Here is a 23157-nt window from a genome sequence, read left to right as displayed (position 1 = left end):
CAGGGGCAGTGATACTATCTACAGTGCAACATAAATTATCACCAAATATCCGTATTTCCATGTTTACCTTTGTTTGTTTGAACACTTTGAATGGCGGTGAGCAGCTTCGGCCCAGCCACGATGCCAGCTCCGTACTGTTTGCGGCCGAGCACATTCGGATTGAAGACGGTTTTGGTCTGGTCGTTGGCCATGCGATAGCTGTCACTTCTCTTCACCGTTTTGCTGTCGTCATCCGCGTCCTTCACCCGCACGTAGGCCCCTCTCGGCGACGTCGGACTCACGGCTCGATTCGGGCTCGCTTTCACCACGTTTTTCGGCGACAGAGGTCTCGAAGACAGTGTCGGCGACTTGACGGGACTGGTGGGTGGTGTCTGAGATCTCCGCCCGTTCGAAATGTTGGTGATTTTCGGGCTACTCGCTAGTACCAGAGGCGACATCGGTCGATTAGATGTTGCTACAGGAGACATGTTACCATACGATGATTTCGGAAAGTATTGCTTCTGGTTGGAGGGACTCGTTCTCCTCTGTGCAGCCACCGTTACCAGCCCTGTATTTGTTTGATTGTTATTAGGAATCACCGATGTATTATCTACCTTCTTCAACGTGTCCGTTTTATTACTCAACAATGTACTAGTCGTAGATTCATTTACAATAATCTTCTTATTACCGACCAAAGGTGATAGTGGCCTAGAAATATTCTGTTGGCTTGCCGCAATTATTTTGTGGGTAGTAGGAGTGAGAGTCGTCACAGATGCTAACCTCCGTTCTCCCCTGAGTATCGGACTGTTGGAAGTCACAACCGGGCGAATGTTGACAACACGATGTTGCATGACAGGACTTGATGTTTTGGCAATGTTGGGACCTGGATCGAAAGTGCCCGTTGTGTGAATGGCTTTCCGCCTCCTCAAACTATCAGACGAATAAACAACTTTCCCCTCAGAATCCAGTGTAACCCTAGCACCCTGTCTGCGTTTCCTCTCTAGAGAATCATTGGTAGGCAGTTCGTTGAGTGATACATACTCAGATTCTCTGGTGAGAACAGGTGAAGTGGGAACTGGGGTGGGGGTTGCCGTGGAGGATTTCCTCACATCAGCGATCGTCACATAGTCACCGATATCAACAGGTGCTGTTTTCATAGCACTCAAACTGACCTCATCGTCACTCTGTGGAGGCGTAATCACACACATCGATGGTATTCTACTAGAATTTATGGTTGTTTTGACACGGATTCGTTCGACCCTATCGACACCTTCCAAATCTGAGCATTCCGACATTTCGAGGTCGAGTGACGGACTGGTGACTGAGTCAACAGGAGAGCTGCACGTGTTGTGACCACTATCAGGCGAATCTCCACATTTCTCGGTTTTATCGTCGTCACCTTCGTGATGTACTTCAACCATGATCATGCAGTTCTTGTCAGGTTGTACGTTATCGCTGTATTGTTCTTTTAGTTTGGACACGTTTTCTTTAGTGAGATTCGATTTGACGGGAGGTTCGATTTTTCGAGCGTCACTCACACTCCTGCCGCGACAGGGGTCGGTGTTGGATTTGTAGTAGGGCGAGTCTTTGTTGTGAGGCGGTGTTTTGTCAGAGGTGAGGTTGGTGAGGGACTTGACGCTGCGCTCTGTGGACAGATGGCTGTTGACGCGCTCGGGGACAGAGGGAGGAGGGATGATGAGGGTGGTGCACACCGTTCCAGCGGAACTAGCCGTGGTGGAGGTCGAGCCCTTGCCGAACAGCTCATACTCGCTGTCAGCCGTCAACGAGGAGCTGTTGAGCCGACTGGCCGACAGGGCTGATGTCGACTGGAGCGCGGGCATCGGGTCCTCCTCCCTCAGCGTCTTCAGCCCGCTGTCCATGTGGAACGACGTGTAGTAGCCTTCCGTGTCGCACGAGTACATCGAACACGTCTCGCCGTCATCCGGCGTCAGTGTGCTCTCTGACGTCACCGACGATGACGTCGACACCATCACCGTTCTCCGGCCGTGCTTCTGGCATGTGCTGCCACTGCTGATGCTTGATCTGAGAAAAGTAACAAACGTCTCGCAATAAGAATTATTACCAGTTAAACAATATCAATCACATTTGTACAGCTTACATTTATTGAAATGAATTGAAGTTGTCGATAATTTCTACTAGACCAACAAATTTGATACACAAGAAAATGGCTCCAGTACAGAGTAGTTGAGTATCATTGAATACGCAGACAAGGATGAATATTAATTGACGTTATCAAACTTGAAATTTGGAAAGAGAATTTATCTCCCCAAAAAACGTAAAATAAAGAAAAGCAGGAGAATAAAGGAAATTCGCATAGTACAGAATTTTCCTTTGTATACAATCTATCTCTATTTCAATAATGAGGAAGTGATGCAAGTATAGGTGTAAATTTGTGCGCTAATATGAGTCTCATGGGGAAATTATTCAACCACACGCGAAGACGTTCAACATGAAAAAAATTATTTAAACAATAATTTTAAATTTAGAACAAATGTTATAAAATAAATAAAAAAACCATTAAAAAACCATGAGATCCTGAAACTCAAATTTGTCATGAGTAAAGTTGACTATTTCAATTCATTTAATAAACAATATTATTGAGAATTATGCAAAAAATAGAGAACTATGCCTGTTAGATTGTCACTGCCATCAAGGTAAAATTGATATGAAGCATAGTTAAATATAATCAGGCAGTGATTGCGTTTAGTTAACAATAGCCAAAACAAACACAACACTGAAAAACAGAAATGCAGATGCGACCCGTGAAAATTGAACTTATTCTTCATGAGATAATGGAATGATGAACTCATCATTGATGGTAACTTGTTGGTGATTCAAAGCAACTAGTCCCATAAACACTAGATTATTTTCTATCTTTTTTATCCAGTGAAAATTTAGTTTTATTCAAGCTTCAATTTTTACCAAATTACCTCTTCCAAGAGATTTCTTATTAAAATACGCTGAAAATTTTCGTGAGTATCTAGGACATGTTAATAAATGTATGACACCTGTAGTTCTATTATATATTATGAACAAGCATAAATTCAATATAAATCATTCGGGTTTTTGAGTAAGCGGTGTAGTAATTTCTTTATGAGCTTATATAGCATGCAAATAATTCGCATTTCATCAGCCCTCAAAACACAGATTATTCGCTTGAAGCCAATTCTTGTTATTAATACAAGTACCTGGATTAGTATCATGTTACTGAGAAACAATTAGTGGCTTTATCAGACCATCTTCATTGACTAGATACAATAGTTTTCATACTGAAAGGATTTTTAACCCGATTCAGTGATGAAGACTGCATCAGTGGGAGATTTCCAGGGTAGAAATTATGTCATACGATATGTAGTAAATAGCAGGCTAAAATCTTAATTATCTTTAAACACTAAATGTATACTTTGCTAGTCGCCTCCTCATAAAAAAATAGAAGATAATAATATCATAATATTTATACTCATGGAATAAAATAATATTTCTTGGACTTCTAGTTCAAACATAAACATGTTGTGTCCCTATTACAAAGATACTTCCATGCAATTGAAAACTCTCTGATTACAACGAGTCTACCAACGATGATGACTTTATTCTATTCAACTAGTTATTTAAGATAATATTTTTAAATAATTCTTGAAAATACCCAGCAGTAGTTGATTTATAAATTTAGATGCTATAAAGTTATCAAAATATTTTTTTTAGAAAAAAAAACAAAATTTTCTGATAACTACTTTTTGAGAAACACTTCATTCACATGGGCTACTTTTTAAATTATTAAAACAATATAAAAATCTTAAAGCACCCTTTATTAAAAAAAAAACTTTAAAATAGTTAAACAACTAGCTTCGGTGATCACACCATCGTCAGGTTATAAAATAAACCTGGTTTATTTTATAACCTGACGATGGTGTGATCACCGAAGCTAGTTGTTTAACTATTTTAAAGTTTTTTTTTTTAATAAAGGGTGCTTTAAGATTTTTATATTGTTTTATTAATTTTACTACTTTTTGAGATATGAGCGTCAGATCGATGAATATTTGAAATGGATCACTTCAAATTCGTTACGAGATAAACTAATTAAATTTTGACGGTATTGTTGATTGAATGAGAAAGAATCTCAAAATATCAGTTTTAGTGTAAGTTATTCAAAATTACTCAAATTAAATTAATTAAAGCTATTTTGGCTAATTTTTCAAAAATGGAATAACGCCGTCGAAAATTAATAGTTTCAGAAACATTTCCTCTATTTCATCAACAATATCATGGAGAATATATCCTCAAAATTCCATGAATTCATCTCTCACCGAATTTGAAATGATCTGTTTCAAATATCAGATCAGTTTCTTAATGTCTTAAAAGCAATAATCAAGTTTTTCCTGTAAAAAGTTTTTTATTTTGATAACGTGGTAGTATTCAAATCAAGAAACCTTTGAAAAATATCACCAGTGAAAAGTTTTTTAGCCTGTTACACAGCCTTAACTTATTAACCTTGTTTATTACTTTGATTGCAATCCATCACTCTGCAAAGGTCTACCAAAGAGGGTGACTTGCTATACAATAGGCTACTACTCATTGTCTCTTTTCTGTTTAGGGCTACTTGTAATATAAAAATAGAAATAAAAATCTTTATTTCTATTTTTAATTAATAATACTCATTTTATTGTTTAATAAGGTTTGTTTTTCTATTTCAGTAGCATGCATTATCCATATATCTAATATATGTAAACCTATATACCTATGGAATAAACCGATCCTTATCCTCAATAAATATCATTGAATTGATAACTCTCTGAATGTGAGTTCACCTACACTACGAGCTTACCACGATGATGGCGCATTTCAGAACAAAATAAAGGTTGCAAAATCTCAATTTAAAGAAATTTACAAAGAAGGAAAGTAAAAAAAACAAGAAAGTAAGAAAATAAAATAAAAAATGTTTTATTAATTCTAAATTCAGGACATTCTAAATATTTTAGAATGTGTGTCGTTTGAGATCTGTGATATACATAAAATGGTGACATATTCTGAAATTAAAAACCAACTCTTATCCACCATTTGCTTCAGAATATGGTAAAATTTACAAATTTCGTTCTCTTTTAGAATGTGTGTCGTTTGAGAACTGTTACGGTGACACTGAGACATACCTAGGATGATGGCAATGAAGAAACCAACTCTTATCCGAATATATCTGCTTCAGAATATGCTTCAATTGACAAATTTCGTTTACTCTCAAAATGTATGTTGGTTGAGAACTATGACGGTAACTTAATGACATACGTATGTGTTGTTTGATAACAGTGAGGGTGAGGGTGACATACCTAGGATGATGGCTGGTGGCGGTAGACTGGCCGCTCTCGGAGGAGGCGCTCCAGTTGCCGGATGAGGAGTGCGGGTGCGGCTCCCCGGTCTCCTTGTCGGCCCACTTGCGGCGGGACGACAGCGACCGCTCCCGCAGCCGCACGGCCGGCTCGCTGTTCTTGATGAGTCGCAGTCGCGAGCGACCCCACTCCTTCAGACTCTCCAGGTGCGACTTCTTCTCTGCGCCGCCGCCGCCGCCGATCACACTCGCACCGCACGCCACCGAATCAGGAGTCGACTTCCCAAAGTTTGTGTCCGACGAGTCACTGCAATTCAAATTAATCACTTTCATTTCACATCATACAATAGATGCTATTCATAGAACATTACTGACTTAATCGCTGCCTGTATTTTGATCTAGGAGGGCGGAGTTGGGGCGTAGCCGGCCCTCTCTTACACTCAACCCCAAATGCAATGCTACATTGAACAAATAAACTTGAAGGAAAAAATAAACATTAGCCTATTAGAAGCAAAGCTAAATTGAAAAAATAAACTTGAGGAAAAAATAAACATTATTAGAAGCAAAGTTAATACAAGTCAAGTCATGCACTAGATTGAAGCAATATTTATTGTTACAATTGTGAGCGATGAGAATTATGCAAATTAGCCTGAGAAGTTAGCCTGTTATAAAAATGGATTTTGCTGTTCTGCTTTTCTGTGTTGTGTTGTGTTGACTCTGTAAGTGTGTGCGTAGAAGCTAGGATCCTAGGAATAACATCAATTTTCCTGGAGCAACAGTCTAGTTCATGAACCTTGCTTTTTGCGTTGTGTAGTGTCGACTCTATAGGTGTGTGTGTAGAAGTTGTGGGAAGATCAACGATTTTCCTAGAATATAAGTCTGGTTCACAACCTTATAAGGCAAGGAATTTATAGCTGCCTAGGAAAAATAGCTGTCACTTGGTGGGAGAATGTATCTTAAATTGTAGTTGTAACGTCCCTTTCTATTGGTGGAAATTTTTCTAGAGTATAGTAACTGCCAATCACAGTTGGTGTTGGTTAGGTCTATTTAGTATGGACGATCTCACAGCTGTCCACCTCAAGACGAGAAAAGCGAAGTGGCTTCACTCAGCGTCTGTCGACTGTCATTAGCAGTACTAAATGTAGTCTGTTCAGAACTTTGTATTAATCATGGCTGCCATGCCAGCTTTAGGCTTTTTTTTAGTATTTGGCTCTGGAACCTTTTGTTCCAGCAGCATTTTTAGTCTTTTGCCTCTGTAGTCGCTTTAATTGAGAAGAGAGAGAGAGAGTATCAAATTGTCACCTCACAATGGAGATTTTTCTCCTATAACCGCTACTAAAGGTACGTCATAGATTTATAATATAATTAAGGAAATTATCTTCAATGAAAGCTTCCATCAAAGTATTTATTGTAATGTACCGTAATTAAAGTGTAAAAATTGAGAATAGTCCTTTTGATTTGAATGGAAGATGGAAATGGTAATTCAAACTGAAAAATGTTGTAAGAAAATGAACGGTATATGTTTTGTAGAATATAGAGTGCCTATTAGAAGGAATTAAGATATTTTTGGCTTGTATTATTTCTGAAGAGAAAGCTATTATTATTTATAAAATAGATCTGTCAATTGTATTCTTTTAAATCAAGAGATTGAAGTAGGTAATGCCTTGATTTTATTATATAACTGAAGTTAAGTTAATTTGTATTATCCTAGTTTATTTTTTTTATTCTAACAGCGGTGTAAGTACGGGAACATCAAGTATGGGATCAACGTACGAATCTATCATTTCATGGGTTCATGAACGTGTGTCTTTAAGCCGCTGAGACGCCTCTGAATCGATGGCCGTCCTAGCTTGGGGTATGCTGTCTCCTGTCCATCTGGACGTGTAGAGCTCGATCGCCGAGCCTAGATTCAATTTGAAGAAACAGCTATGAGGTAACAACTTTTTTCCAAATTAAACGAACGTCCCAGGAACTCCGGATGTGACAAAATGGGTTTTAGTGACGACAGACTTTCAATCAAGTAAAACGTGCGGAATTAGACTTTTGTTAAATCATAATTTTGAGATATTATTGGGGATAGATAGTTTATTAATTTTATTAATTTGGTTTGAGTAATAGATTTTCGGTTGTATCTTTACATTGAAAAGTGAGGCCATATTTTCTCTGTAAGGATCCAGCTGGGAATTTCAGTTTTCTTTAAATTTATAAATAATTATAATCTTCTAAACTACTAAAAGTTGAATGAGTACATGAATTTTTAAATGTCCCTTATTGATTAAATTAATGTTTTAAAATAATTCTCATCTTAAAGTTGTAAAGGATCAAATGAAGTTTCAAGGACCCTAACCTTTCCTAAATTTGTTTTGATGACATATATTTTTGAATAGTTTTTTTTAAGGTAGTATACCATGATGTGATACTTGAGGAATGTTTGTCCTTGCAGCGTTCATGATATAAAGATACTAAATAGTTATTATTGGGGGGGGATCATTAATATTTGATAATGTTTTGATAGTGTTTTAAAGTTTCCAAGTGTGTTCTAAATTTAATGTTCTAAGAATTTTATGAATTTTATGTGGATCTTTTCTTAAAATATTTATTCTTATTTATGATTAACTTCTGAGACATATCGATGATAATTTTCAATAATTGCTCTTTTGAAATTAGAGTCCTTTAAGCTTTTATGATTCAATCTAAAACGTTTTAAAATGTAGAGCATACAGAGTAGGTTATTACCGAATTAAGTATATCAGAGATAACTTTCTAAATTTAGTAATTTTATTTTCGGTTTTCATGATTCTTCTTCTTGTTTTATTTGTTGTTTATTGATTTCTTTGTTTTATTAACTTCTTTGTTTTATTAATTGTTGAATTCACTGTAAGAGGTGACAATATAATTGATACCTTCTCTCTATTTCGTTGTCTCTCTTGTCATTTCTGGTTTCCCGTTCTCTAGCACTAGGTATGTTTATCAAGCATCCCTTTTATTAAGTTATATTGTGTGTGCTTCTAAATTCTAAATTCAAAATTAACTTTCTAAATTCAAAGCACGGCACAATTCGCTGCGCAACTCTGCTACTTTTGCTCTTTTATTGACTTATTATGTTAATTTCAAATCAGTTTATTCATAAAATTGATAAACATTCTTATGGCTAATGAATGCTTGATTCCAGAAATGAGTATTGAAGTTTGGAGCAGCATACAAATGCTGAAGATAAACTAATTGAAGTTGAATTTTTTTATTATTTTATTAATGTGATTAATATTTCCCCTGTCTGTGTTTCCATTTAGCTGTGATGCCCTAGCTCAAGGCATTATACTGGTGTAGGGACAATTCTATTTTTGAGATTCTTATAGGAAATGACATGTTAGGGACAGTCAGAAATTTAGTAGAAGCTATGATATGTCAGAAGACTGTAGTGACAGTAGCACTTCAGATTGTAGCCTGGATAATTGAGAATCAAGTTGAAGGAAGGTTAGATTTGAGGAGTATAGCAGAAAAATAATAATAATTGATTGATTTAGTTGAATTTATTTTGTTTGTTTGAGTTTTGATTTTGTGTTTAAATTAGTCCTTGCATCTTCTAATGAAAACCTAATTTCAGTGTTGCATCAAAGACCACCAAGTCTTGCGAATGGCGATTTTGCGTTTAATTGAGCTGATAGACGATGGCTGCAGTGTTGAGTCTTGATGTTGTCCGTGATGCTGATCTTCAATAGCGGGTCTGGTGAGCCAACATACTGTAAGGTTGGTGCCGAGACAAACATTGTCTATCCTTTATTATATTGTTTGAGATGTTCGTCTATCAAAATTTAGTTATCTGATTAGTACTGGAATTTCAGTTGTTTGATAATATTTCATTGGTAGGGTCAGTAATGTGCTATAAAAATATAGGGTGTATTTTGTGGTCTGGCATTGTTAAGAGAGTTGTCAGACGTGATAGGGTTTGTTAACGTTTCCTTTAGGCTGTGGTAATTTTTTTTGAGCTAAGATAGGTAGATGTGAGAAATCTTATCTGTTGAAGTTGTAGTTTTGTTCATGAATTAAGTATCTGGAGTGAGTGTCGCCAGTTGTAAGGGGCACTACTCAGATGAGGTCCATATGACAAATCAAGGTTTATAGCTGGGACTATCCTTGTTGTATTTGTGGAATGGAAGATAGAATTTTAGCAAAAGGTACTCAGAGTAGTATGAGCTAAAATTAGGTTTTATTCTGGTGACTGGTGTGGTTCCTTTCTGAAGATTTATGGGGGTCTGAAGAAAATAGATGGAATGCTAACCAAGATCAGGATTTTTTTTTGAAATTTTAGGGTAAGCCTCAGTTGAAAGGTTCGTTAGATTGATAGCTGGGAATGGCCACAATACACTGTCAAAATTTATTTTTCAATTTCTGGGGATAATTTTTTTTTTTCTAAATAATGTGGGTAGTGAAAATCAAAAATTTAATTTAATAGGGAAAGTTAAATTGTTAATAAATAAGTCAATTTGAATCAAAATTAAGTATAATGAATGAGAGAAAATGTAGAAAGTTTATAGAGTTCGAATTTGGATTTTATAATAATAAATATTATACTGCTATAGTTAATTTGGTGATACAGACAGTGGAAAGTAATTTATTTCAATACAGAGAAATTGGGGAAATTAAAAATAAATAAATAATATTTGAATTGTATGGTGATAATTGATTATGAGAATTAATTTTACTTGGTGATAGGATAATTGATTATTTTTTGTTGCAGTATTGTGAGGATAAATTAGGGAGATTCATTAAATTATAGTGTTGGTTTAGTATGGTGACCTTGAATTTTATAGATATTATTTGATGGGTAATAATAAAGTGAAGAATAATAATTGAATAAGATAGACAGGATATAGAATCATGTCCTATAATAATTGCAGCAAAAGTTGATTAATATTACAAGGGGAAGAAACGGGAAATGTAGAATATTAGGAAAAGTAGTTCTTTAATATAACATAAACGTGGAAAAATGATTGAATAATAAAAAAAAAATAGAAAATAGGAAACGGGAAGAAAATCTAGGTACCTAACTCAATTTTTCACAACTTTTGTGATGGTTAAATAAAAAAAAAAAAAGGAATAGGTAACGGGAAATGGAACAGGTTTCAGTACTGTAGAATATGGGAACTATTTTATTAATCTTGAGAAAATACTTATCTTGTTTGCTTAGCTTGTTTTGTCACCGGAATTCTTAAAATAAAGGTTTGAGTTTCTGAAGGTTCTTCTTTGAGTGTGGTAGGCAGTATTAAATGATTGTTCAAATAATTTTTGTGGAGGTTAGTTAGATTCAGTTATGTACTAGTCGATAGTGGAAAATTTTCTTTATAATATGATTCAGTGTCTGTTATCATGATCATTGGCCTAGGCGTTTGTACTGTCATATTTCTTCATGTGCTGGAGAATGAGTTTGAGTATACAAGGAGAAGATAGTAAGTAGTAATTTGATGTGTTGAGAGAATATTGTAGTAAGTTATTTTTTTTGAGTTGCCAAGGTCCATTAGTTGTGATACTGTGGTTGTACCAAGGTGATAGGAAGCACAAATAGTAGGTATACTGGTGTATGTATATTGTCCTCAAATGTTGCTGTCCCAAGTGAGTAATGAGTAACGGAAATTAAGTGGTAGTGATGTACTGAATAGTTGTATCTCTGTTTGTGAAACAGTGAAGATCTTAGTCTTTTCCAAAAGGGGAAATTCGGAATTGTAGCGTAGGTGTTGCTAGGTAATTGTGGGACAATTCGCGATGTCCTTTATCTTTAGCTAAAACCGACGTTATTTTGTTGCACGAAATTGCAAGGAACGAGAGAGAGTAGTATAAATGGGTGATATGAGTTTTGTTGCTAAGTTGATACGTGTATCAAGGTCAACGTGTATCATGATACGTAAGCTGCTAACATCGTAGCATGTGAGTTAACTCTCTGTAGTTATTGGCTTCATGCCATTGAAAAGCGGTTGCATACGTAGGTCAGGGTTGCTTTGACATGAGGCGGCCGTCAGCTGTTTCAGTGGTGAGATGCGTCAAATGTCAGTTGCTCGATTTTAACAACTTGTCGAGTTATGATGGTCTGGTCATATGATTGTGATAATTTGATAATTTTTTTTTGATTGGATGTTTCTATTTAAAATTTTTTTTGTTGAGGTTAGCTATGGGATAATCTGATTATGAACTTAACAGCAGAGGATTGATTGGAGAGTCTCTTTAAATATTTTGGTCGTTTTATTAATTTTGATTTTATTTTGTCACTGTTGATTGATGTCTATTACTGGTTGTTTAGCTTCATATGAGACAGGGCCCGTCTAGATGTGGAGTTTGGCAGCCGGTTTTGCACAATTTCTAGTTCACTTTACAGAATTTTTTTTGGTGTCTTATGTTGCAAAATTTTATGTTGCAAGATATCTTGATTATGCCAAATTAGTTGATTATGCTCAGAGTTTTTGTCTTAACTTTTGTGAGATCGAAATTTGTTGCTAGTCCACTTGGTTATTTAAAAATTTTGAACTTGGTTATTTTGCTTGTTCCTCCTGATATTTATGGCTAGTTCTTTGAAATTCATTGAAAATTTTGTTGCTTTCCCATGATTGTAGTTCGAGTTTGATTAGTCTGAGATTCATTATCAGTATTTTATTTGAAATTTTGAGGTGAATAATTCCTTTTTGTAGTTATTGGTCTTATACAGGGTGTTACCGATAGCATTGTCATGTTGTTTTCTGCCAAATTTTTTTACGACTTAACCCGGTGTTCCACACTCAAGAAGGGGGAGTATTGTAGCAATATTTATTGTTACAATTGTGAGCGATGAGAATTATGCAAATTAGCCTGAGAAGTTAGCCTGTTATAAAAATGGATTTTGCTGTTCTGCTTTTCTGTGTTGTGTTGTGTTGACTCTGTAAGTGTGTGCGTAGAAGCTAGGATCCTAGGAATAACATCAATTTTCCTGGAGCAACAGTCTAGTTCATGAACCTTGCTTTTTGCGTTGTGTAGTGTCGACTCTATAGGTGTGTGTGTAGAAGTTGTGGGAAGATCAACGATTTTCCTAGAATATAAGTCTGGTTCACAACCTTATAAGGCAAGGAATTTATAGCTGCCTAGGAAAAATAGCTGTCACTTGGTGGGAGAATGTATCTTAAATTGTAGTTGTAACGTCCCTTTCTATTGGTGGAAATTTTTCTAGAGTATAGTAACTGCCAATCACAGTTGGTGTTGGTTAGGTCTATTTAGTATGGACGATCTCACAGCTGTCCACCTCAAGACGAGAAAAGCGAAGTGGCTTCACTCAGCGTCTGTCGACTGTCATTAGCAGTACTAAATGTAGTCTGTTCAGAACTTTGTATTAATCATGGCTGCCATGCCAGCTTTAGGCTTTTTTTTAGTATTTGGCTCTGGAACCTTTTGTTCCAGCAGCATTTTTAGTCTTTTGCCTCTGTAGTCGCTTTAATTGAGAAGAGAGAGAGAGAGTATCAAATTGTCACCTCACAATGGAGATTTTTCTCCTATAACCGCTACTAAAGGTACGTCATAGATTTATAATATAATTAAGGAAATTATCTTCAATGAAAGCTTCCATCAAAGTATTTATTGTAATGTACCGTAATTAAAGTGTAAAAATTGAGAATAGTCCTTTTGATTTGAATGGAAGATGGAAATGGTAATTCAAACTGAAAAATGTTGTAAGAAAATGAACGGTATATGTTTTGTAGAAATATAGAGTGCCTATTAGAAGGAATTAAGATATTTTTGGCTTGTATTATTTCTGAAGAGAAAGCTATTATTATTTATAAAAATAGATCTGTCAATTTGTATTCTTTTAAATCAAGAGATTGAAGTAGGTAATGCCTTGATTTTATTATATAACTGAAGTTAAGTTAATTTGTATTATCCTAGTTTATTTTTTTATTCTAACAGCGGTGTAAGTACGGGAACATCAAGTATGGGATCAACGTACGAATCTATCATTTCATGGGTTCATGAACGTGTGTCTTTAAGCCGCTGAGACGCCTCTGAATCGATGGCCGTCCTAGAAGCTTGGGGTATGCTGTCTCCTGTCCATCTGGACGTGTAGAGCTCGATCGCCGAGCCTAGATTCAATTTGAAGAAACAGCTATGAGGTAACAACTTTTTCCAAATTAAACGAACGTCCCAGGAACTCCGGATGTGACAAAATGGGTTTTAGTGACGACAGACTTTCAATCAAGTAAAACGTGCGGAATTAGACTTTTGTTAAATCATAATTTTGAGATATTATTGGGGATAGATAGTTTATTAATTTTATTAATTTGGTTTGAGTAATAGATTTTCGGTTGTATCTTTACATTGAAAAGTGAGGCCATATTTTCTCTGTAAGGATCCAGCTGGGAATTTCAGTTTTCTTTAAATTTATAAATAATTATAATCTTCTAAACTACTAAAAGTTGAATGAGTACATGAATTTTTAAATGTCCCTTATTGATTAAATTAATGTTTTAAAATAATTCTCATCTTAAAGTTGTAAAGGATCAAATGAAGTTTCAAGGACCCTAACCTTTCCTAAATTTGTTTTGATGACATATATTTTTGAATAGTTTTTTTTAAGGTAGTATACCATGATGTGATACTTGAGGAATGTTTGTCCTTGCAGCGTTCATGATATAAAGATACTAAATAGTTATTATTGGGGGGATCATTAATATTTGATAATGTTTTGATAGTGTTTTAAAGTTTCCAAGTGTGTTCTAAATTTAATGTTCTAAGAATTTTATGAATTTTATGTGGATCTTTTCTTAAAATATTTATTCTTATTTATGATTAACTTCTGAGACATATCGATGATAATTTTCAATAATTGCTCTTTTGAAATTAGAGTCCTTTAAGCTTTTATGATTCAATCTAAAACGTTTTAAAATGTAGAGCATACAGAGTAGGTTATTACCGAATTAAGTATATCAGAGATAACTTTCTAAATTTAGTAATTTTATTTTCGGTTTTCATGATTCTTCTTCTTGTTTTATTTGTTGTTTATTGATTTCTTTGTTTTATTAACTTCTTTGTTTTATTAATTGTTGAATTCACTGTAAGAGGTGACAATATAATTGATACCTTCTCTCTATTTCGTTGTCTCTCTTGTCATTTCTGGTTTCCCGTTCTCTAGCACTAGGTATGTTTATCAAGCATCCCTTTTATTAAGTTATATTGTGTGTGCTTCTAAATTCTAAATTCAAAATTAACTTTCTAAATTCAAAGCACGGCACAAGATATGGAAGATTGAAACAAAATTATTTTAATATTTTTAGATAATAAGAACAAGAATATATTGTTAATTATTTATAAAATAAGTGCCTACATTTGAGAATAAGAACACACGAGAATATTGTACAATAATAATAATAATTTTATGAATTGATGAAAAATGTTCAAGTTGTACATCTTTGCAGAAATTTGTTATTTCCTGTTGTTCCTCAGAGCTAAATTCCTGTAATATTTTTCCTAGAAGAGAATTAGTATATCGAATTCATTTTACAACATAAATATAATATAATACAAATCGAGAGGCACACTTCATAGAACTTTTATTATGCCTATTCCACCATTGTGACGATTGATGTAATACTATAGGAAATGAGTGAAATATTTCACAAACGTATATCTCTATTATACAGCTCTGAGGATTATATTGAACAACAATAGCTCTCTTGATTCGTTGTGAGATGGATGGGATTGATATAACATTCAAAAGCGAGTGGCACATTTCATCAAAGCCATTGGTGACAACAATGGTGAATGGCTACTGACCAAACAATGGCAGCCAACTCCTTGGTGTCGGTGCCGGCAATGGTGTTGCGTCGCTTGCTGCGACTGCGTCGCGACTTGTTGCCGCGACGTCGCGTGTCGTCACCCGACTCCACGTGCATCAGAGAGCGTCGGAACGCACTCATCCGGTTGAAGCTGCGTCCACTCACGTCCACCTTCACGATTTCGGCCGGGAACCTAGCACAACACCACAAACAAATATTACATACAAATGTGACGATTTCGCTACCTTATATTGTTTCAATTATAAACAATATAAGCATGCATGCATCAGTGCACAAGCTATGTTTTGCTGATGCACGGGTTTCATTCCATGTAATACTGTATGAATAGTGCACTTTTGCACTAAAATAAGTAGTGAAAGTATGTAGCAAATGCATACTTATCCCAATGTAATGTTTTAGGGTGATTTACAACATTACTATTGATAATCATTCCACCAATTGTGTAACATAAAGGAAACCCATTCCATGGGTTCATATAAAAGTATGAATGAACTAGAATCCTATAATGAAACCTAATGTGATCTATAACGAATATTGGACCAATGTTTCTCTGAATAGGTAATCTATTTCAGTATAACAGTACGTAGTAAAACTATGGTAGGCTACACTACAGTATAGTAATGTGCGACACTTAGTCTATTATAGTGGAAGTGATAGTGTAATAGTAACCTGTAGTAAAAGAAGTGTGATGATTCCATTTCACACGACCTAATGAAATCTGCAGTAATTAGAGGATTATTATAACAACATGAGTAATAAACTCAAAATCCTCAAACTCATTCAAAAGATTTCTACTTGTATTTGCCCAATTACGTAGTGAATAGGTTTTATAAATATTTTATGATGTGTGTCATAAAACCTTTCATTATATTGAGTGATACATCAATCCAGGTGTGTCCACAAATTGTGAAAAATTATCAACTTTATCATTAACATTTATTTTGATTCATAAAATAATTCTATTCATAAAATTGGGAGCCCCCAGAAAAATGTTGTCAATAGTCGTTAGTCGATTTAATAAGTCACAAATGAGGTGATATGTTCATTTATTTTTCAAATGCGATATCAAATTTGAAATTTAAGTTACCAAGCTAACTACTATCACTATCCATCTTCTATCTGCTTCTCCAGTACCTTATAAAAGCATGAGCAAATCCACGAAAATGGGGGTCCCAAAAAAGGTCAGCAGTGTTTAACCTGTCATAGACTCAACTACTAGGAGTCAATGCAATTCATTAACAATTTCATCATTTTCACCGTATTCTGCTCTGTTTGCAAATCATCCAACGGAGGTTCAAATACGGGTTTTATTTATATTTGAAAAATATTAGAGTTTTAGATGAGGATGATCTGCTCAGGTCTCGACTCTATTCATTAATACTTTCAATAAGCAGTTGTTATATAATAAATATTATTGTTATTACTGGTAGAATTGCAGAAACAAATCAAAAGTCTATGGTGCTGAACCGAATGCTTCAATTTCTAAATTTGCAGTAAAACAACTCGACAGCAAGCTTGAAATAATAACATCTATAAGAATTAAATTTTTCCAACAAAAAAGGGTATCTTGAAAACGTTTTTAAATTCTACTAACAGGGAAACAATAAGAATTACAAAGCATGCTAATTGATTTCTAGTATTAATTTGAAAGTCATCTAGTAATAAAAAACAATATTTCGGGTTAATACTTGTTGGTGGGGATAACACTTCAAAAAATAAGATGTTTGTTGCTGGTGAAGCATGAATTGTTGAATATGAGCTTGTACTCAAATTTAATATAGTAAAAACCTTTCAAATTCCTCCTTTAATTGCTATGAATGATGAATTATTCAAATATATGATGAATGTTTGTGGTAAATTTATAGGTAATTCAATAAATATGGATTTTTTAATTCATTATATCCATCATTCTGAATTGCTCTGTAGTATTGAAGTTTTTTGAAGCAATGAATCAATAAGGATCGAAAATGCAATCATGTAAATTCAATAAACGTGACACTTGAGTAATGATTCCTTCAAGTGAATAAGTAACAATATTGAAAGCTTGCCGCTGCCAAAATCTCAGCTAAAATAATTTTGCAATAGTTAAGGAGGTTCAAGCTATGCCGCTATTATTCAGAGCTCTTATTCTTAGTCCAAACACTAAAGGAACAATTCGCCTGCATTTGCCCTCAAATGGCATTAAGCATAACTCAGTCACTACATTCAGATTCTATAACAATGCCCTAAACTAATCTCATTTCTAAAAATAAATTTAATCCATCATCAATATTGTATTGGGTGAATAACATGAATATCAGTTTACTCACATCTGGAGTTGTAAGCTAGAAAAAATACAAAGACAAAAAAGATGTAGTGATAACGTTTCTATCACAGATCACAGAATTTATTATTATCATTTGGTATCAATTGTCAACCGTATGTTAAATTACATTAATTAAATTAACAGAAAATTACAAAATTTAAATTCAAACTAATCAATTGAGTTGTACGAGTTACATGGAAATATCACAAAGAGAACCTGCAGACATAGTCAGTGAATGATTGCAGTTACACTTACTTTAGAGCAATAGCCTGAACTTGTTCTTCAGGTGAAGGAAGCCGATGATCAACATCATCATTGCCAACTGATGCGTCTATCTTATGAGTGCAGTCGGGATCCACAGTGACGTCACCCAGTGCCTCCAAGGATGTCCACATCCGAAGTTTCGACACAACTGCAGGCTGCAATAACACAAAATGTGAATAAAATGAATTACAGAAAGCAATCAATCATTATACTACAGTAGATTACATTAACATGTTTCTCGTTATCCTGGTGTCAATTCAGAATTCATAACCATTATAAAGCAAATCAATTTGTCATGGCTATCAAAAATCTGTCACATATAACATGAGAATAGATAATGGGTTCATTAAAACAGAACAAATTTATTTCATTATCGCTCTGTAGATGATAAACAACTGGAAAGGTTCAAAAGGTCTAAGATCTTGTGAAGTGTTTCAAAGTGGAAGTAATTATGAATTCAAATCGTTTCGAGGCTGGAATTTAATACTGTGAAGAATGAACTTGAAAAAACAGTTTTCAGTTCCAAATTCTATTCGAAGTAACGTCAGAGAATCTACAAAAGGATTAAGATAACTTGAAAGACAAATCTATAACTTCACGAATTATTTTGTGAGCATCATACTCACTCCTTATCACAGTCAAATCGTTTCGAGACTGGAATTGAATACTGTAATAAATAATCTTCACTTGGGAAAACTATTGTCAGCTCCAGACTGTATTCAAAGTAACGGAAGAGGATCAACAACTGGGTTAAGATAATTTGAAAGATGAATCTATAAATCCACGAATTATTTTGTGAGCATCTTAATCTCTCTTTACGCAAGGTAGATTATTGAAAATATACAAAGTAGTTATTAGCTGATAACATTTTTTGTATTTGAAACAATGAGAAGTGCCTCATTATTATACTCATTACTGTATCTGGAAGAACGGTCACAAAATAACGCTAGAACGAACTAAGAGAACTTTAGAGTTACTCCGTTAACAATGGATGAAAATCATCATCACAGGGGAAATTACATACCGATCAGAAGATTATTCAAAATTCAATTAATGATTTCAATTTGTTTCTTATGCTCTTAGATAGTGTATGTATTCAAAAGTTATTGAAATCACCTTTCAAGTACGCAGTTGTTTTGTAATTGGTTGACAATTATCGTTGAAAGTTCTGGAATTGACCGGTTTTTTTAGCAACATTATTTTCAGTGGAATTGCAGAACGTATTCTTGAGAAGAGACAATAATATACACAGTAATATTAAAAAATATTTTTTATAGAGTAAAAATATGATATTTGTCAGTTCAAACTGGAACACTTGGAATTTTATTCTGAAGAAGATTTTGCTTGTGAATGATATTTTTTGTTATTTTTCTACAACGAGGAGTAGGAAGATGGGTGATGTTAGAGGGTGGAGGGGGGGGTTGGAGGATCGGAGGCACAGCAGGAACTATCGTCATGGTTTGGGACCACTGATGACGTTGTCAAAAAATAATTCATTGTCCACAAGTTTACGAACCGAAACCAATCTATAAGTTCACATTAATTTATCACATCGTGAGCATTTTTATCTTTTTATTTCTTGTGGGTGTGTGAGGGGAAGCTCAGACCAACACAAAAAAAACAACCAGCGTTGAAGTTCTCTTTAAATACCTCCCTTAAAGACTGTCAAACATGAAAAAAATTCTGCTGAAATTAATAATCATGGATGACTTGAAATGAATAGCATGTTGAAGCAATATTTTATTTGCCATTAGAAACTATATCTACCTTATCAAAATTTGTACTGAGCCTGATGTCCCTTTCCAAATAATTCATATACAGTATCTGTATCATTAAATGTGAGAAGGAATAAAAAAAAGCTATAACCACATTAATAATCCACATTTGGAGTAAACTGCTTTATAAAATTTGTGATTTTCCATAATTCCATGTGTTATATTTTATTAGTTTCTCAAGTCTTTGAACATGAATTGAGAATTTTATAGGTTAATAGGTATTAGTGCTGTAGAGATGGAGCTTCTAGATGGTCATTGCATTGAAGTTTTCAAAGTAATCACGAATTTTATAAAATGGTAGACGGGAATTGGCGTACCATATGTATTTCACGACTTTGGCATGCGAGGTGTTGCCTGTTAAATCCATTGTAATTGAACAATGTTGTGGAACAAGCTGTTTGGCTAGCCGCATATTTATTTCCGGATGTCCTGAAAAAAGGCTTTTGTTCATACAGCTCACGGTCGGCAGAATTTTATTCATTTAAATGGGCCATTTTCAAACAAATAACGCCGGTTCTTCCGTTAGGCATTGTATGGCCGCCGACCCTCCCTCCTCCATTCACATTCACAGCGCACTTTGGCTCCATGTATTCATTTGCACATTATTTCAGCACGTTACCGTGGAAAACAAAGGACAGTATCAAATTTGATTGAGGGAGAATTAATTCGAATTAAAATAGCCGGGAGACTGAGGTTGAGTCATCTATGGAATTTATTTTGAATTGAAGAGATTTGTATTAAGAGATCTGTTTGAACAATGAAGATTCGCAGTCTCATTACAATTTCATTTGAATTGAAAAGAACGATGGTTGCAGGATGCAGAGCAACAGATTAAGATAACGTCATATTGATCCATGCTTAGAACTTCTCTAAAATCAATAAATATCCATATTCAAAAATATGTTTGATCTCGTTACTTCATCAACTTTCCTCTGCAGTCGGTAAGTCTGTAATCTGAATGATCAGTTTAATCATTATTGTATTTGATTATTTAGTTTCATCGAATATTTAAGCTGTAGGAGAATCCTGGACAACTGAATGTTGTTTTTTCTATGATTTACCAGCAGTTAAAATTGATTATACAATTACTCGAATTAAAGAATAGAATGACTTTTCAGTGAAATGATTGGAATATTGGAATTAAAATTAAATATTTGATAATCCATCCACCAATATTATTGGAATATTGCATCCATTTACTAACTGAGATTCATTCATTAAGATTTTACTTTAGATAATTATATTGAGGGAGTTTTGATTCGAAATATATGTATTTGATACTTGATAAGTAGAGAGAATAGTCATTGGGATTAGTCATCAACTGATCTTGCATCTACTGGCGAAAGTGGCGAATTTTATAAACAAGTGTTTCGGCGGGAAAAGCTTGATTCCCGCCTTCGCGACGTTGTTTTTTTCATTGGTGTGAATCGAAATGCAAACCAGTATTTGGAGATGGAGGTCGACCTTCGTGGCGAGCTTTTATTCATGATTGCATTCTGAAGCACGAACCAGCATGTTGTTCTCATTTGAATGCAGAGTAATCAAAAAACTGTCATCAATCAATAATTTGCGTTGTAGGTGGGATAACTTAAATCAATAACCATCATGCCAAGATAAAAAAAAGATTTTCTGATGAATGCCATTTCATATAACTGGGAATGCTACTGTTAATGACTTGAGTAATATACTGCGGTTATTCAATTTGTTTTGAAGTAATTGTGCAAGATTCATAATTATTGTGAAGTACATTAAATGGATAATTACCCAATACAATATTATCCAGTTCTCATCTGAAGTTGGTCTATGGATTACCCAAGAACGTTTTCTCTTATCCGTCTCCAGATTTCTATTGCCATAAATAGTAGGCCTATCCTGTTAAGCTTGAACTCCACATATCAGTATCAGTATCAGTGACCAGTAAAGTGAAAATAATACTTTTACCGTGAGTTGTGATGGGACTAGTCTAGGGTATCATTTCATTCTCAGTGAAAACTGAAGCACTTTCCATCTCCACCTTCCACCCCGAACTTTTGGTACAAAAACCGGGACAATCCCGGTTTTCCGGGACGTCTGGACACCCTGGACTAGTCCCACTCAGCTGTCGCCTCACGCCTCATAGTCCAATTGAAACTCATTGCAATAATATTTTCACCTTACCAGACACGTACACATTCATTAGCTAACACAGAAGATATGTGGGAGGTACCTCACAAGAATAATTTTTTTCACTGATGGTCTGTTTAATATAACGTTCAATTCGTGTGTGGTTAAATAAAAATTAGGCTACTTATACTAACTATATACTCAATTACTGTATTTTCATAAATCAAATGTCTTCTATAATCAATACCTAATACAGGACTTCCATTTAAATTGGTGAATGAATCTTTTTGAGCTCGACAAATTCCAAATCAACCAAACTGAAGATTATGCATTTTTTTTAATGGAAATTAAAATGAATTTGAATTTGAGCGCACTGACCGTTCTGGTTTCGATGTCGATATCGTCGACCTTGGTAGTCTGCCTTGTGCGTCGCCGCCCGCCGGCCAGGACAGGCGTGACGGCGAAGAACCGCGAGCTGCGCAGTCCGTCGCGCCGGTAGCGATCTAGCTGCCGCACCACGGGCAACGGAGTGGCTGCAGCCGCCTCGTACATCCGTCGCAGCGCCACCGGACGGCTGCCCGGTGTGAACAGACCCTTCTCCACGCATTGCGGCCGGCTGAAGTGCTCCTTCCGGCTCGAGAATATCGTCAGGTCACTTTCAGCTGCAAAACAAAAATCACAATATATCAGTTATATTAAGTTTGATAATACAACGTATAAAATAAGTAAAATAATAGCAAGAAAACGAGTTATTGACAATTATTGGGTCACGTCGAATAATAAAATGTTTTTTGCGGGTTTAGTATGGTTTTCAAATTTCAAGTTGAAATTATAGGTTCAACTGTGAAACCTAAATTCTGCCAATCAAAACAAAAATTTGAAAACTAAATTTAGATATATGATTCTCAATTACTCAAACCACACTGTATCTGTAATAATTCTAATATAATCAATGGAACTCACAAGAAAGGTATTGATTTTAAAAATCCATTCAGCTTGTTCAATTTCATTCAATTTTCTAATCCCAATCACAAACAACTGTGGGTCCTATTTGGACGTGCCTCAGAACTGCGAGTAACAATATGTCTATATCAACAAATAGACAAATGTAAAAAGTAACGTAAATATTTCGTTTTCATACTACAACCTCTCAATGCTCCACAACAATGCATTCATGTCATGACCCAAATTGATGCCAACTCGTGATGGATCACGCCTAATTAATGGTTATGTCAGTCGGCGTTTATGGCTGGGCAATTAGTGTCGCAACTTTTGGAAAATACGTGTGCGCAACGCAGATAGAACTGATGACGCGAAATTCTTCACGCTTCGTCTGACAATAGCAATTTGGACGCCTGCAAAAACACCAGTCTGAGGAAGATTAACACTATTGCACGCAATATGGTAATAACAGGATACTACCCTACTCTTATCACTCCAACTATCCAGAAACTTTAAAATTAAAGGCATGTTCAAATTAAAGCAAAATGAATTATGGGGGCTACGCATCAGAACTCTCTTACTCCACATTTTCAATTTTTGAATCTACAGGTGGTTGCTAGAGTGCCTTGAAATCAATATTGAAGT

General features: G+C 34.9%; 1 protein-coding gene across 1 annotated transcript in view; it reads right to left on the bottom strand.

Moving 5' to 3' along the window:
• Window positions 1–23157, bottom strand: part of LOC111050321 (mucin-17) — a 138193-nt gene that overhangs the window by 14322 nt on the left and 100714 nt on the right. The window contains exons 2-6 of the mRNA XM_039421220.1: window positions 21949–22232; window positions 17684–17847; window positions 15101–15295; window positions 5319–5624; window positions 68–2022 (exon numbers count right to left, since the gene is read on the bottom strand). Coding sequence (XP_039277154.1) covers window positions 68–2022; window positions 5319–5624; window positions 15101–15295; window positions 17684–17847; window positions 21949–22232 — 2904 coding nt within the window. The remainder of the gene's footprint in view (window positions 1–67; window positions 2023–5318; window positions 5625–15100; window positions 15296–17683; window positions 17848–21948; window positions 22233–23157) is intronic.

Source organism: Nilaparvata lugens, chromosome 2, assembly GCF_014356525.2.
Source record: "Nilaparvata lugens isolate BPH chromosome 2, ASM1435652v1, whole genome shotgun sequence".
NCBI lineage: Eukaryota > Metazoa > Arthropoda > Insecta > Hemiptera > Delphacidae > Nilaparvata > Nilaparvata lugens.
The sequence above is the reverse complement of the archived record's forward strand: the minus strand, read 5'-3'. Positions and strand labels throughout refer to the sequence as shown.